Genomic DNA, 16541 nt, shown 5'->3' on the forward strand with positions numbered 1-16541 from the left:
ACCCCTCAAATTCTAAGCCACTAGAACACCTCCCAAATGAACCTGAATTTAAGTGTATGGTACCAGATGATACAGCTTGCAGGCTCTGAAGAGGGCATGTAAAGAGCTCCAGTGTAGGGGGCTGTAGACACGGGGAGATGCTTTAATAACCAGATTTATTGCAACCTATCCGAGCTGTGCGTAGCTGCTAAAATAAAATTGCAGACAAATCAAATAAAACCCTTGCCTGGCTCTCATGTAATAGGTTGCCGAATGCACCAATTTAAAACGTACAAAAGAGTACACATCCGACCAGGTGGCACGCTAAGGCAGTGCCCAACTCGCATGCTGGTCAGACGACGACTCGGGACGCTCAACCCACCTGGCGTCGATGAATTGAGTAGCACCTCACCATTACCCTCTCACCCCCCTCCCCCGACTCACCCCTCTACTTCAATCCATCAGTTCACCCACCCAGCAGGCCAACCAACAATAGCCACGTCTTGGTATTTCGTCGCCAGACGGCAACGCGGGAAATTCCACTGTTGCAATGGGCTATGCTCCCACGTTCTGCGCTTCCAACGATCACCAATCCGCAGCGACCAGCGTGAAGTACGGTCAGACAGCCCCCATGACTGGCACGGTGCGGGGGAGAGGCCTTCATCCAGCAGCAAACGGACAAAACAGCTGTACTTGAACATGACGGTAATATAATCAGCCTATCGCCCCCCCTCCGGGGTAGATAAAAAGTGAGTACCACTTTGCCAAGCTAAAGCTGGTTGACACTTGGGTGGGATACTGCATGGAAGCAGTAGGTGGTGCAGTCTTGGAGCTGCGAGGTGGCAGGCAGAGGAGCCGACCGAAATGAATCCATCCATGTGGAGCTTGGGGTGGTCCTCACACCACTCCCACCCCCAATGAGTGCGGGTTGTCTCGGGTTAGTCCCACTTCCTCCAACTTGAAAAAGCTCAATAACGGTGCTGGGAAAACAAATCCATGCGTGACACAAAATAAAAGTTATTGAGACTCAGCGGAAAAAAGTTTGCTGGGTAACTAAAGGGCACTATTGTTATTACCACCGCTTATGGTAACTGGTTGTACAATGGGCACAATGGTCCATGCCACGAGGAATGTGGAATCTCCACCAATGATTCAGGACCACGAATAAACATGAACATCACAATGCTTCGGAGTTGAGTGACTAGAGAGAACTTCACTCATTGACTCCTTCAAAGATGTTGAAGACTGTCCATTCAGTACGTACGCATGGAGGGGGGGTGAACCTAAATGTGCATGCTTGCATATGGGGGGGTCTAATGACAATGTACGCATAGGAAACGAGAGGGAGGGGGGTGAAGCCTCGATAATAATTTGTCTACATTGGCCTTCAAATGAGCCACAATTCAGTTTCTTCAGCTGTCAGACAACAAGTACTACCGGGAGAAGTGGGACTGTGGGAGAGGTGTCACTCATGTTCCACCGTACCCCTGACTGCAGCTATCACGCAGCTCAGCAGTGAGTCTGACATGGTCTGGCGGCCTGCCCCATGGATTACACATCCTTCAATCTGGCCTCACTGCAGACTTCCGCTGGCTCAAGATTTTAGCTGCCGCGGTGTTCTCTGTTCGTGCTGCTGCTGACCCCCGGACTTCAGCACTAACATTGGTCTGTACATCGTGCTACTGTTACAGCAGATGTTCATTCAACGCACTTTATATAGAGACTAGTTTGCCGAGTTTTAGTTGTGATCTAAGATCATAATAGACGTGTTTTTGAATAACCAGTCAGGATGGATGACACGGCCAAGTATAACTGTTTGTACAAAGCTGTGTGTAAAGCCAAGCCGCAAGCTAGTAAACAAGAACAACAAAAATAAATTAATCGGTTATGGGTGAAAATAAAGCGGGATGAAACTGGGTTCAGTCGGCGTTTGAACCTAGTGGACACGAGACAAACTTTTTAAAGGTATGCAACTTAATTATTTAATACAACCGGCATTGGACTATCTGTTTGATTCAACACGTTAATATAATTAATCCTTGATCGTTTCTGCATGGATTAAATATCGGCCATTCTATAGGGTTCGGAGGGGGGGGGGCGGGGGTGCGTCAAGTGTACGCACGCAGGTGGGGGGGGTGGTGTAAAAAGTACGCGTGCGTACATGGAGGTGTCAAGTTGACAGATTTTGCGTACGTGCTCAATGGAAGGCCCCCTACCAGACTGACTCATGCCATCCGCAGTGCTCAAACAACACACTGCAGGTTGCAACGCCTCAACTTTTGCTTCTTCTTTTCTCACACCGCACGACTTGTAAATTCCCTCCCATCGTCTCAATTCCCACGTTTCTACCTTTCTCAATTAAACTATTACTATTTACTTCTATTTTTATTTTACCAGGCAAGGCTCCACCGAGCATATAGAGCTCCTCTGCAGAAGCGACCTGGCCACAAATGATAGCTCAACGGTGGCTTGTGTGGAAATTTATAGCAGCCAAATATTCGCAAACGTATGTTTCAAAATCGGGAGAGAAAATCCGGAGGACCCAAAAAAAAATCCACCTAACCACAGGGAGAACATGCAAACTCCAAATATACAGGCACTAGGGTCGGGATCGAACCCTCGACCTCCTGTATACCAGGCAAGGCAATTAATATCTCGCCACCGTGGTGCCCTAAAGAAATGTGACATCTGACCTATTACAAATTCGTGCTTCAAGTTGTGGACCTCTTGGCGTGTTATAACCTTTGGGCCCGTGGCTCGGCAAACTGTTACATCTTTTGTCAAATTTGCACAACAAAAATGCCAAGTGAGAATTAAGCGCAACGCATTTGTTGGTGGCACACCCTATGCCATTGAAAACCAAAACCAAAAAATCGGCATAAATGAAACGGCTAGTATGCAATAATTGGAGCGAGTGAAGGGGTTCAGGCTTTTGGCTAGCCATTAAAAACAAAGACGGTCACCGCATTGCATGCTTTCAGATGCACTTCTGCGGCCATCTGGAACGCTCTTCCTTCCCATCTTCGGAAGCCACTGCAAGCTATGCACTCTTGAAATCTAGATTGAAAACTCATTTCTTTAGAACTCCTTTTTGTGTTCAGTTTTTTGTCCTTCCCTCGCCACCTCCGATTAGCACGGTTGGCTACGTGCGGTGCGAAAAAAGTTCAACATACATGTGTGTGTAAGAGATGGGGAGAGAGCAGGGGCATGATCCGGTTGGAGGGCCACAGCCGGCAGAGAGAGGGCATGGCCAGTCACATGACATGCTGCAGGGCACAGGCGAGGGGCACAGGCGAGGTGCAAGGCTCACACTGGACGTGCCCGCCGGCACGCCAAGGTCTGTTTGTTTCAATAAAAATCCATTTGCGTTACCGGCAACCACGATTTAAAAAATATGGTTATATAACTGGTTGCCGGTTTGTATGTATGGACGTGTGTCAAACTTCTTACGTACGTTGCCAACCATGCTACTCTGAGGTGCACAAGTAGACATTTCTAGAGCGGTGAACATACCAGGATTTATGTTTTTGGCTGAGAAACGAAGAGGCAATGACACGAGGCTTCAAGGCTGTGTGACTTTTCATTGAAGATGTCAACACAGATTGTATTTTTAGAAGCAAACCACGTGATAAATTAAATATGACAATCGAACTTACAATCAGTCAATCACCGCATCGTGTTTATGGATATATTGCACGACTGATTGAATGAGGCACACCACTCCACACATAGCAAGTCATTCTACTGGTCTCTTGAGCTCTCACTTGGTTAAACAAATAAACTTAAACTTGAACTGTCGCCAAGAGTATGACTGTATAGGTCAAACTGGATGCGACTTCAAAACCACAGGATGTGAATTATATATAAATATAAACAATGAAGCATTGTGACTGGTGAGATTAAGAGCAACGAGTTGCAACGGGCCAAACATAAGATGAACTTAGGATTTGTAGACATCAATTGAAACCCCAAGACCTTAAAAGTCAAGCTAACGTGATGTAACAGGACTCCCTTAAACATTCGGAGGCCCACCCCAAGACGGCAGGGGCCTGGCATTGTTTTGAGTTTACGGAATTTTTGTTATTTCGAGCACACGAAGAAAAATCTCCAATTTACCATCTCCGCAGGCTGCAGAGACAGATATATAGGCGAGTGTGTGGGGAGGAGCGGGCAGGGTGGGGGCGGGGTACACACCTAAAAAACAATTGCGAAGCACCATAAAACATAACATAAAACAGCGTGCGCTCTGATGCCAACAGACGTACAGTGAAAACCCGCTTCGTATACTTCTCCTCTCTGGGGACCTCGAAATATGCGTGACGATACGAGAGGGGCTCGCCAAAAAGCAGGGGAATAAACGTGATGCGTCTAAGGCACATTTGTCCTGTTCCGCAAGTGTCCAAAGATTGGCAGGGATGGGAGTTATGAGCTGTATACACTTGAGCGTACAGTGCAGTAATACTCCTAACACCTCTGCTAGAGATGGGGATGCATGTATTATGTATGGCATGTTGAACTTATTTCGCGCCATACGTAGCCAACCGTGCAAATCGGAGGTGTGGGGGGGGGGGAAGGATAGAAAACTATACACAGAGAGCAGTTATGAAAATAAATTCGTTTTCAATCTAGATGGATTCCTAATATCGGAAGGAAGAGCATGCTTCTAGACGGCCGCAGAAGCGCGATCTGAAAGAGCACGATCCGGTGACCATCTTTGTTCGATGGCCAGTGAAAGGCCGCTGCAGCTGCTGCTACTGCGAGGATGACCGGAGTTCGCTCGATGGTTTACACGGTCGTCCACCCTTGACGGAGGAAGACGGCATCACATCCGATTGACCAGCACGACTGTGACGCTCACGGAGATTGGAGGCCGGGGTTGACGAATTGCGCCGAGATCGTGATGCGGCAAGATGGTTCCAGTATTCAATCGTCAGCAGAGGAAGTCGGCAGCCAACCTTCTCGCACACGTTTCTCAGTGCCGTCTCCTCATCATCATCATCATCATCTTCATTAGCCGTGGTCAATCCACTGCTGGATGAAGGCATCTCCGAGCCGCCGCCACCTCTCGCAACCCTCACGCGTGGTGTTTCTCCAGGTGCTCTCTTGGTCTCCAAGCCCAAATCACCTGAATTGCAAGTGACCTCGTCAGATCATAAAAGCCAAGCAGGTTTTGAACCTGGATAAGTGCTTGGATAAGTGACCACCACGCATGCCAGATATTCATTGGCAGCTGCAGTGTTCTGCTACGCAGTGGCAAGCAGTGGACAGTGCACCCAAATATGTTGTACTCTGCTCTCATGCTCCTACATTAATGATCCCCGCCTTCACTAACCGGCACTAACCAGCATGGTGAAGTATGGTCAATGAACCACCTACAGCCGCCACGGCACCTCCGATTATCACGGTTGCCTACGCACGGTGCAAAAGATGTTGGACATACTGTACATACATACGGCACGGGGAGTGCCCTCATCCAGCAGTGGATTGACAAAACGGCAGGGGGGGGGGGCTGCACATGTGTTTTTCCCTGCCACATGCAAAAAACACTCACGTGCCAACACCAAAGCGTAGCCAAAACAAATTGGGGCGCAGAGCGTTCATCCAAAGAGCAGAGAGAGAGAGAGCTTCATCAAATCGGAGCAGTTGGCAGCCTTGCGCGTAGGGCACATGCGCAGCCGGGAACAACGCACGCTGCTGTACTATTGTGATCCTGTTCAATAACTTCGAGTGCACACGGGGCGCCTTCGAGAGACAACCACCACCGAGATGTAACACAAAATCACCGTTCAGCGTCGTTTGCGGAGTGTGTTAATAGCGAAATAAATAACTCGCTCTTTCCCGTTACTTGTATTTTCACGTAACATTTTTTTTTTCTCTTACACAACCCACCAGCCACAAGGACTCCTGGAGAGTCCACCTTATCAGCATCATTGCTTCAAAGTAAGCAAGAATAAGGATTCCATTAACCAATTGCTGGTGAACTGCCCAATGGGTAAAGGCCCAAGACCTTTCCTGTAATACAAATAAAAATCGGTCCCCGTTCAACACCAAGCTACATGATACAAAACAAACTAATCATTGAAAATACAGCAGGCGCTCCGTGCTCGCGAAAAATCATGTGAACTTTCGATTTAAAGCTTTCGTGACTGCAGGGATTCATCTTCTTGGTTCTTTCGGTAAAGTCACGTAGAAGGGAAGTAATAAAATAATAAAAATAAAACATAATAAAATAAAATAATATAATAAAATAATATATTAAATAAAATTACAATTATTTCATTATGTCTTCTTGGTTCTTTCGGTAAAGTCACGTAGAAGGGAAGTAATAAAATAATAAAAATAAAACATAATAAAATAAAATAATTATATTATTATATTATTTTATTATATTATTTTATTATGTTTTATTTTTATTATTTTATTACTTCCCTTCTACGTGACTTTACCGAAAGAACCAAGAAGATTAATCATGTGAACTCTTCGGAAGCCACCAAGACGGCTCGGCCAGCACGGCGCTGTGCGCCGGGTCCCCAAGGTCACTTTATCAAACACAATTCCGGGTCAACTCAAGAAGACGCCGTCCCCCGCTGGTTGCTGGCCAATGACCCCACGCCTAGTAAGGCAGCACCCCCCACCACCGCTTTTGTGGGCAATCCACGGGGGGGGTGGTTGATTAATTCATTTCCAACTGGGCCCCTGTGCCGACGATTCCTGCAGCGGAAATTCCCAATGGATATCGCGACATCAAAATAATCTTCTGAGCAACAACGAAAGCCCCTTCTCGTTGGCTAATAGTTCAAAACATCATTCATAATAAAGGTTTTTTTTGGGTTAAATCGTGCAAATATAAATGTGTCGTTAACCCACCACCACCAAAGTAGAGTTTGACACAATTCTGGCAAATGGCACAATGAGGCTGGTTAAAATAACCGGCGAAATGTCACAGTACTCAAATTGTAAATGTTGTGGGTTTGCTCTACAAGACCCCGGCGTGCTGAAGTAGTAACAATTGGCACGGCTTGTTGCGTGACAAACCTTACTAATTGGCTGTATCAGATGGTGGTGGGTTAACGACGCATTTATATTTACGCGATCCAACCCCAAAAAAATCTTTATTATGAATACTGGTCGCAAAAGCCGACGTGTTAAACTCAAAAGAGCATTTTGATTTAAAGCTTTCGTGACTGCAGGGATTCATATTCTTGGTTCTTTCGGTAAAGTCACGTAGAAGGGAAATAATAAAATAATATGAATATAAAAAATATAAATTCTCACGACGTTTCACTTTTTTCAAATTTTCTTGCCGTGGATTTCACACCTGATGATGATTGCTTGTGTTGCAGTCGAAACGTCGTAAGAATTTTTATTGTTTTATATTTCTATTATTTTATTATTTCCCTTCTACGTGACTTTACTGAAAGAACCAAGAATATCAAAACAGCATATTCATCCCAAGCGGGCTACACACCTCAACAATTATTTGCACAACCAAAAAACCGAACAGATTGCTTCGAATCAGAGTCCGCTGTCTCCACTATGCGCAACCAGTTGGGCAACTGAAAACTGGTTGCAGATGTCAGCATGCAACCAAATTACCTAAATGATCTCTCGGCTAAAAAACATTGAAACAAATATTTTTTTGTTTCTACAAACTAAAGCCATTCTGACTTTTGTGGATTTTACTGCGACTTTCTGTAGCTTGTCCTGAAGATGTATGGCGTAGTTTCAAGCGAAACGTCTCGTAACTAAAGGATTGTTCTTTGACTTACCAGTGAGAAGTGAAATAAAAACAATTTGCACGTTAGACGCTTGCACACGTGACAATTTAACTTATTTGGCTGTGGCGGCAGGGGGGGGTGACCAGACTGTTATGAGGCCTCGCCCAAAAAAAAATCTATTCCCAATTAACATCACAGCTTACATTTTCATTTTCTAAAATCACCAATTCTTCCCCAAAAGTGGTTGACCAAAACGTTTTCACCAGTCAATATCTTGATACTGGCAAAAGGATCCCATAGTTTTAAGGTTGACAAGCTTCAAAACTGCACACTCCCAATGCGATCAAAGTGTGAAACTGTCCCACGTGAAGCTAAATGCGGTGAGAAATAGCCGTTATAAAAATGCCTCCATGAAGATGGAGATTGAACACGGCTGACGACAACGATGACGATGAAGTGGCGTGCAATTCCCGACTAGGTTTACACTTGCTGTCCAAACCCACGCTGCGAGCTCATCTTATTTTCCTTGCTTGGGGACTTTGCTGCGACCACATCAAACCCCGGGCCCGCTGGAACTTGTGGGAAAAGAGCAAACCGAGAGAGAAAACGGAATTAAACAAAAATCGCCCAACCGTAATCCGAAACGCTCGCCACCCCCCCCCCCCCCATGATACCCACGTGCTCAGCAGCTCTGCTTAATTGTTCCAGTGCATCTCTTAATCAGAGCCACAAGCCACACCGGAGCCATTGCCTGTACCGTGGACGGACGCACACGTGTAGGGTGCACACGTGTAGGGCGCACACGTGTAGGGCGCACACGTGTAGGGCGCACACGTGTAGGGCGCACACGTGTAGGGCGCACACGTGTAGGGCGCACACGTGTAGGGCGCACACGTGTAGGGCGCACACGTGTAGGGCGCACACGTGTAGGGCGCACACGTGTAGGGCGCACACGTGTAGGGCGCACACGTGTAGGGCGCACACGTGTAGGGTGCACACGGGTTTGCCAACTTCACGCCCGCTTCGCTACAGGGTTTACCGTAGGGGGAGGCACAAGATGGGTGGGGTGTTTTGGTGGGAAGGCGAATATGTGAATAGTAGAATGGGTGGTAGGGTTAAGTGGTTAAGCGGGTGAGTGTGGACTAGTTGGTGTCTATGGATAGGTGGGTGGCTTAGCTGAGTTTATAAGTGGGTAGGTATGTGTTGCATGCATGTGTGTGTGGGTAGGTGGGTGGCTTAGCTGAGTTTATAAGTGGGTAGGTATGTGTTGCATGCATGTGTGTGTGGGTAGGTAGGTGGCTATCTGAGTGTGGGAGGGTGAATATGTGGTAAGTGGGTAAGTTAGTATGTAGGTGGGTGGGTGGGTAGGTTGGGTGGATATGTGGACATGGGTGGGTAGGCAGGAGTGGTAATGCGGGTAGCTGTGTTGATATGTGTCCGAATGTGGGGTAGGTGAGCAGGGTGGGTAGATCATTGCCAAAGGGCTAATTAGCACGAAGAAACGGCCATCTAAAATGTCAACATGGCTTCCATTCTTCTCCGCTCAGATCCATTTTAACACCAAATAATACAAACGCACTGAGTCACCGTTCTGTCTATATATACGCATACGATTTAAGTGTTTACTTTTATCTATTTTTATCGGTTAAACAAATTTCATTATAACGCCTCCCATGTCCCTCCTCCTCTAATGTGAGCAGGATGTGCTTATGTAAACGAGCGCAATCAGCTCGGCATCAGCTATACAGTGGGAAAGCTTAGTTACAGATATTCACCCGGCATAATGCAACGCTCACCGTGTTCTGTTGTACATTACTATGGGGTCTAGTATGGCAGTCGAGGATTAGTGTCCCAAGCTAGCCCTGGCACGTACAGCTGCAAAGTGCTGTGAAAGTGAGACCACAGCGGCAGCGCCTACGACGACACGTGTGTGCTTTGCCGTGCACATTTACCTTGCCTTTGACATGCAAGGCGGTCACGTCACAACCACTGAAGACACAGAAAACATGGGATTCCGCTTGGGTTTCATGGGGGTTACCGTGGAGAATGTCATGTATTATAATCCATCAGGAAACCTTTCCTTGACCAAAAAGGCAATCCACATTTCCCGAAAGCCAACCTCCTTCAGAGACGAAACTAAAAAACATATCAAACTATTTTTATTGAACCACAAAAGGCCCACTGAGCAAGATACCTCTTTTTTCACAAGTGACCTGGCTATCACAAATGATGGCTCAACGACGTGGCTTATCACGTGGAAATTCAGAGCAGCCAAATCCTCCAAACGCATGTTTCTAAATGTAGAGGGAAAAAAATTCACACGACCACGGGGAGAGAGAAACACGCAAACCCCAAATATACAGCAGGCGTCAGGGTCAGGATCGAACCCACAACCTCCTGTATACCAGGCGAGATAATTAACATCTCACCACCGAGACGGCAGAACAGATCTAGCCAGGCCTACACACATCTGTGTCTTTGGCATCAATCATGTGAAGCTTGATGCCCTCTTGCTGCATGTCTGGCATGTACAAAAATGCAAGTGTCTGCCTCTTCATGGGTATAAGGGGCCATTTGTAGGCAGATCGTTTGGTTGATAATACGTTTCTCCCATGGCCACTTTGAATTATCAGTATGCTTGTTTACCCAGGAAGGCCTTAATACTCAAGATATTTTCAGTAAGGTCATGAACAATTTTCGCAGTCGGAGGCGATATTGCAATCCTAATTTATTTCAAGGTAATTTCCCACCATTAGGATGTTTCGGCCAAGACTTCTAAGCAATGTGTTTTACCTATGAGAGGGAACTGGAGATCCCAGAGGAGACCCATGCAGAACAGGAGGGGGGGTAACAAATTCCACACAGAATAAGTATAACCAGTAAAAACAAAGTTTTTCACTATAAATCCTTTATATGCGTGGCGGCTAGAGTCCTCTCGTCCTCTGGCTTGAGATGGCTGCCACCTATGGGTCAGATGATTGTCTGGCAGCATTAAGCAATTGGTAATTAAATATTCAAAAATATTTCCCTAAACAGTGTAAAATTTTGGAAAAAAATTTTCACGAAAATAAATTGTCACGCACAACGAGTCTGTGTGCAAAATGTCAGCTCGATTGGATCACGGGAAGTGGGTTAAAAAACGACCGAAAGATTTGCACGGTCGTAAGCAAGCAAACAAGCACGCAAACAAGCAAGCAAACTTAATATAAAGGATTTTAAAAGCACCAGAGTTGGGAATCGTCCCTAGCTTCTTCTTCTTGCTGCGAGGCACAAATGTTACCACTGAGCTACCCTGATAAAAAGCACCCTTCAGACATAAGCTCACTTGGCCTTTCTACAATTCAGCGTTGACTCAATACCACAAAAGGGTGTTGACAACACCACGCGACATTTATTTTACTTTAATTGCATCGTGAAACACTACGATGGTGTCCGTAGAAAGCAGAATTAATTTCAGCACGGTCAAAACGTCACAGACACGAAGATAAATCAATAAGTGTATTGTATACAATGGACATTCGTGGGGTAATATTGGTGGCCATCTTGGAAAAATAGCAGCAATCTTGGATTTTCAGGAAGCTAAGATTTCCACCCCCCACCCCCCCCCCTTGATAAATTACACAAATTGAACTCCTGAATCAGGAAAGAATTCTGTAAACGATTACCAGTTCAGCAATTATCGTTAAATAACCCAGGTATGTGGGTTGGAAGTAGGCGGCAAATAGGGCAGTAGGTGGTAAGTAGATATGTTGACAGGTCGGTGAGTTGGAGGGCGGTCGGCAGCCAAGCATATAATTATGTGGGTACACATACACTGTACTGGAATGAATATCATTAACAAACTTACAATAATTTACAGCCCTTTGCAAACACACTGCTGGATTATAGCCCGCTTCACATCGTGTCTGTCATGAGGCTTGTTTGAATGTATTTGTATTTTTTTAAGTGATTTGTTTACCTTTCCTATACTTTAATTTCCTACCTTGTTTTTTGTATTGTTTGTTGTAAAATTTGGCCCTGGACATCTGTGAAAAATAGCCTAATAGCTCATAGGATTCCTGCGAGATAAATATTCTGATTCACATCAATCACTATGCTGGTCTTTGTGGGTGGGTTGGTGAAGGAGGGGCTCAGGACCGGTACGAATATTTAACTCGCCACTGTTAGCCATGGCCAGGAATTAAACCCAGATTGCAAACATCAACCACTGCTTGCCGCCAGTAATTATTTAAGTAAAAATAAAATGCCACCCCGCCATCCAACCAACGGTCAAGTGGGGACAGTAAACCTTGGACCCAGCGGGAGGATGATCATGGCTGTAACAGTTGGCCTCGCCGGGCCTTTCTCTCCAGTTGTATGTCCCCCAGCTCCCACCACCACCCTCCTCACCCCTCTGCCCCCACCTACATGTCAGGCGAGCGAGTGGGGCCCCCCCACATCATCATCACCCACCACCCACCGCCCCAGCTGTCCTTCAGCTCTACCCACAGCAGCTCAACACGGAACACCAAATGACCCTTGCACAACGAGCGTCTGTACACTGCACGTATGTTTGTGTGTGTGCATGCGTGTGTGCGCAGTGCCACATATGCCAGTCACCCTCGACTGCAGGATGAACTGTGAAACCGGGTTATGTTCTGTGATTATCTGTCAGCGGAACCTTTGCCAAGGCACATGCCATTAAAATTCACCCGAGGTTGGCACGACTGTGGTTTTGTCACTTGCCACTTATGGGGCATGTGAAGCCATTCGTTTGTGCATGTGGTGTGCATGTGTGGCAATGTGATTGGCACAATGCACCTCAATCCGCACGACCGAGCTTTGAATCCTTGGCACATTAAGGCAATGGACACGCACAAAGTACACGGACCTGCCCTAGGGTAGCGCAGCCTATCTTGATTACCTGGTGTGGCTGTGTGGTGTGGTCATGAGCATCAGAACTGAGAACATACAGCCTGCCCAGCTCACCCATTTTGTGTGCGATGCTGAACTGAAATAGGTGCTCGCTGACGGCACTTACCGCCAACTCTCTGTACAGCGGAATGGCTCTTAGTGTACATGGCAATCCCACACTAAAAAGAGTGGAACAGACGATGCACACGCGCGCACGCACAGGCACCGCACGACAGAAACATGCCCAGCTGCACTCACAAGATTACCATACATACACGAACACACGGTCAGACTCACACGAGCACAACTGTGCAACTCTGGCTCGAATATAATGCTCCGCCACCTGTATTTTTTTTATGACAAGCACACCGCGCACACACGCAAGTAAATATATATTTTACGCCCGCCTTTCTTAATGTGCCTCTTGCTAGGCGCCGCGCAATGTGCCCCTATCGACGACGTGGGGGGAGAGAGAGGAGGGAGAGGGAGAAAAAAAAGCGACGGGAATGAACTCCACACCCTGTGGTGGCTGTGGCCGTGGCCATGTTGATGAGGACCCATTGCGATTTTGAGTTTTGTTATATTCTATTGCGATGTCAGCTGTGCGCGCGCTCTCATAACGCCTCGATCTGTTCTCTCCCCGATGCCGGCCTGCCACGCCGAAGGGCTTATGAATGAACGCGACGGCAACCTCAGGGCCGTGTGGCCATGTTGCTGGCGCGCTCTCTTGCTCCCGGTATTTTTTGGCTCCTCATCATCTCTCCGGGAGTTCTCAGTGGGCCCCCTTCAGGCAAAGGGCCAGCCACCAAATCCTGGAATAACGAACGTACTGACACGCAGCGACGTTGCCGTCTTGTCACACGAAAGCTCGATGGCCACCTGCGCTGGCTATATTTTGCAGCGATAAAGAAAACATTACATTTATTTTTTCTATGTCCTCCACATCCTGTGGGCAACTACAACCCACCCACCCCAACTCCACCCTACAAAGAGCGGCGGTGGCATTAATTTTATGAATTAGCCACGTAGTGGGAATTGAGGCCCGGAGTCATTTGAGTCCACTGTCGACGGGGAAGCAGTGGCGGGCGGGCGGGGGGGGTCCCTTTGAGCTGGGCAACATCCAAGGGCTAAACCACCTGCTCCGTTTAGCGCCTGAGAGCGGTTTAGCTTGGCTCCCCACGACCACGAGCTTGTGGCCACGTCTGCTGAATCCTAATAATAAATACCGTGCAGTGTCTCACTCTCTCGCTTGCCACGTTGCGCGTTCTGGCCTTTTGCGTTTTATCCGTTTTTTGGGTTTGTAGGGGGGGGGTGGTCTCTGTGAGAAACCTTGAGCGCAGCTAATGGGACGTCAACACCGTCTCTCTACGCCGGGAGGCAGTCAGGAGTCCACAAATTACAAACGATTGCGACGGTGCACTGACGCCATTTCCTTTGTGCAACTCACTCTTGGTGTAAATGTGTTTTGCTTGGCGTCCCTTACTTTTGCTCCGAGAGAAGGCTTGATAAATTCCAACAAAGTATATTAACTTGACCAACAATTACCCCCCTCGCTGGAAGCTTAAGTGGGTTGTAATTCAGGCAAGGGTCAATGGTTATGTCTCACGGGGTATATGGTAAGTCTACGGTAGAGTTACGGTCAAAGCTGAAAGCCTTGGGTTACATTTCTGGCTGGGGTTCGTATTAAAAGCTAAAGGGTTACAAAAAAAAACAGCACGAGATAGCATTCAATACTAAACGCCCAGTCGTACAAATGGAAACGCAACACGGCCGCACACAAACTCTAATCCCCTAATTCGCATGCCATCCCATACCCTGCATCTCCTTTTCCATGCCCTCCCATGACTGGTATTTTAATGTCCATGCCCTCCTGTGCCCACCCTTCCCAAAGCTTTCCACCATACCAAGCAAACTTAATTATCATGCCCTCCTCCCAATGTGACGCACTCCCATGCCTGAAATTAATGCACACGCCTTGCAATGTGCTCGAACGCTACGCTTTGAATATTTATTCCAAATTTCTTCAAAATCATGCCCTCTCGTGTCTTCCATCTCAATCTCCTTGTCCTCTCCAATATCTCCTTAAACCTTCTCTACCGATGCCTTCCAAATGGAATGCCCCCCCTCTCTATGTCTTGCCCCTCAAAGCCCATGCCCCAATATACCTTCCAATGCCATCGAATGAAATGCTCTCCAATCTAACTCCAATTCCCATGCCTTCTACTGCCATGCTCGTCAACGCCGTGCCCTCCCAAAGTCACATTTTCCAAAGCCAGAAATCATTTCAATTCCCACACCATCCCATTTCATGGACTTCCCAGACCTTACACCTTACATCCCACCCAACTCTTCCTCCAAAACCCAAGGCACTTGCCCCTTCTTGCCTTACCACCCTATTCCTCTCCTCTTGCAAAACCCCCGACAACCTCTCCCACCCCCATTCCTCGGAACCACCATCACCACTTCGTTCCCATCTCCCCACCCACCCCTTCTTGCCCCGTACCTTCACGCGGAACCGCAGCAGCGCCAGGCGTATGAAGTGCGCCAGGCCCACTGGCGGGATGAACCACACTTTGGGCGGCGGAGTGCCCTTGCTCTGCACGTGGGCCACAATCTGCTGGGCCGTGTGCCTCTCGCAGGCCTGCCGCTTGGTCCACTCGGGCAGGCGGCCCTTCTCCAGGGCCCCGCTGAAGAACACCACCAACTCGATGTTGGCCTGCGCGCACGATCTGCTGAGCGCCGCCAAGAAGCCCAGCATCTGGTTCCACTGGCCCCCGCTCACCCAGTCGGTGAAAAAACCTCCGTAGAGACGGCCCAGGCAGTTCTCGGCATCCACCAAGAGACGCAGAGGGCCCGGCGAAGGCTGCTGATGGTGCTGCTGCTGCTGCTGCTGTTGATGATGTTGCTGCTGACCCGATGGTGGTGGTGCTGCTGATGGGCCGGTTAATGGTCCTCTTGAGCGGCCGTGTTGCCCCGAGGTGTGGACACCACCACCACCACCCGCTGCAGGTGGTCCTGGTACCCCGCCAGAGATGCCCCTTGCGAGCCTTTGAAGTTCCACGGGTACCACGGCTCCTGGACAATGCTTCTCAATGTAATCTTGTAGCCCCTGAATGCCCATTGCGGTGAATGGGTGGCCAGCGGTACCTCGTTGTATGGGCGCTGCCACCACGGGTATGTAAGCAGCAGCACACAGCGCCGCCGAGCACAGTACCGCTCAATTTAGTTGCAATTAATTAAATGCAATTGTCATAAACGTTTTGAAATGTTCGGCTTCTTTTTGTGTCAAATGATGGGATATTAATGTTAAATGACGGTTGCTGCTCAGTGGCGTTAATTGACGAACCGGCTCCTGTTATGCCCTCGGGTTAATAGAATCATAAGACGGCTGCAGCAATGACCTTTAATCGTAGCACTATGGTTATAATAATCGTTATTGGTTATGTATTATGCGAGTACAGTATGAGCATTATTAATATTTTATTTATTTAAGTACAGTACACCTCTTGCCGATATGCATGAAAACAAGCGAACGGGCCGCGACCCAAAAAAAAACCAAGCATTTAGTGACCAATGATAAAAACATTAAAACATTATCCTGCGTCGCGTTTAAATTTGGCTCATGTTGGTTGAAGTTACGCGCGGGTGAATTAGCCACATCGCTCGGCCGCCATGTGCTTGCTGCTCACATCGCCATTTTCCCCCAGAAGGTGCAAACTGCGCATGCGCACACGCAGCCCCCCCCCCCCCGCAAGAGGCGGGACCTCAAAGAAGTGAAAATTTATTTAAAATTAAATTATTTTGTCCCGATTCGAGCGTTGGCGTAGCACGCGCGCAGCAACAATAACAACACCACCACTAAGACGAACGCGATTGCGTTTTTTTCCACCCCCCCCAGCTCCAGCTAAGAAGTCCAAGGGGGTCGCGTCTCTCACCTCATGTGACATCGTG

General features: G+C 47.7%; 1 protein-coding gene across 1 annotated transcript in view; it reads right to left on the reverse strand.

The window, feature by feature from the left end:
* LOC144945617 (constitutive coactivator of PPAR-gamma-like protein 1 homolog) overlaps positions 1 to 16319 on the reverse strand; it is a 40245-nt gene extending 23926 nt beyond the window's left edge. The window contains exon 1 of the mRNA XM_078874146.1: positions 15094 to 16319. Within this exon, the coding sequence (XP_078730272.1) occupies positions 15094 to 15711 (618 nt within the window). The 5' untranslated portion in view covers positions 15712 to 16319. The remainder of the gene's footprint in view (positions 1 to 15093) is intronic.
* Between the last annotated feature and the right edge of the window lie 222 nt (positions 16320 to 16541).

Source organism: Lampetra fluviatilis, chromosome 38 (genome assembly GCF_964198595.1).
Source record: "Lampetra fluviatilis chromosome 38, kcLamFluv1.1, whole genome shotgun sequence".
Taxonomy (NCBI): domain Eukaryota; kingdom Metazoa; phylum Chordata; class Hyperoartia; order Petromyzontiformes; family Petromyzontidae; genus Lampetra; species Lampetra fluviatilis.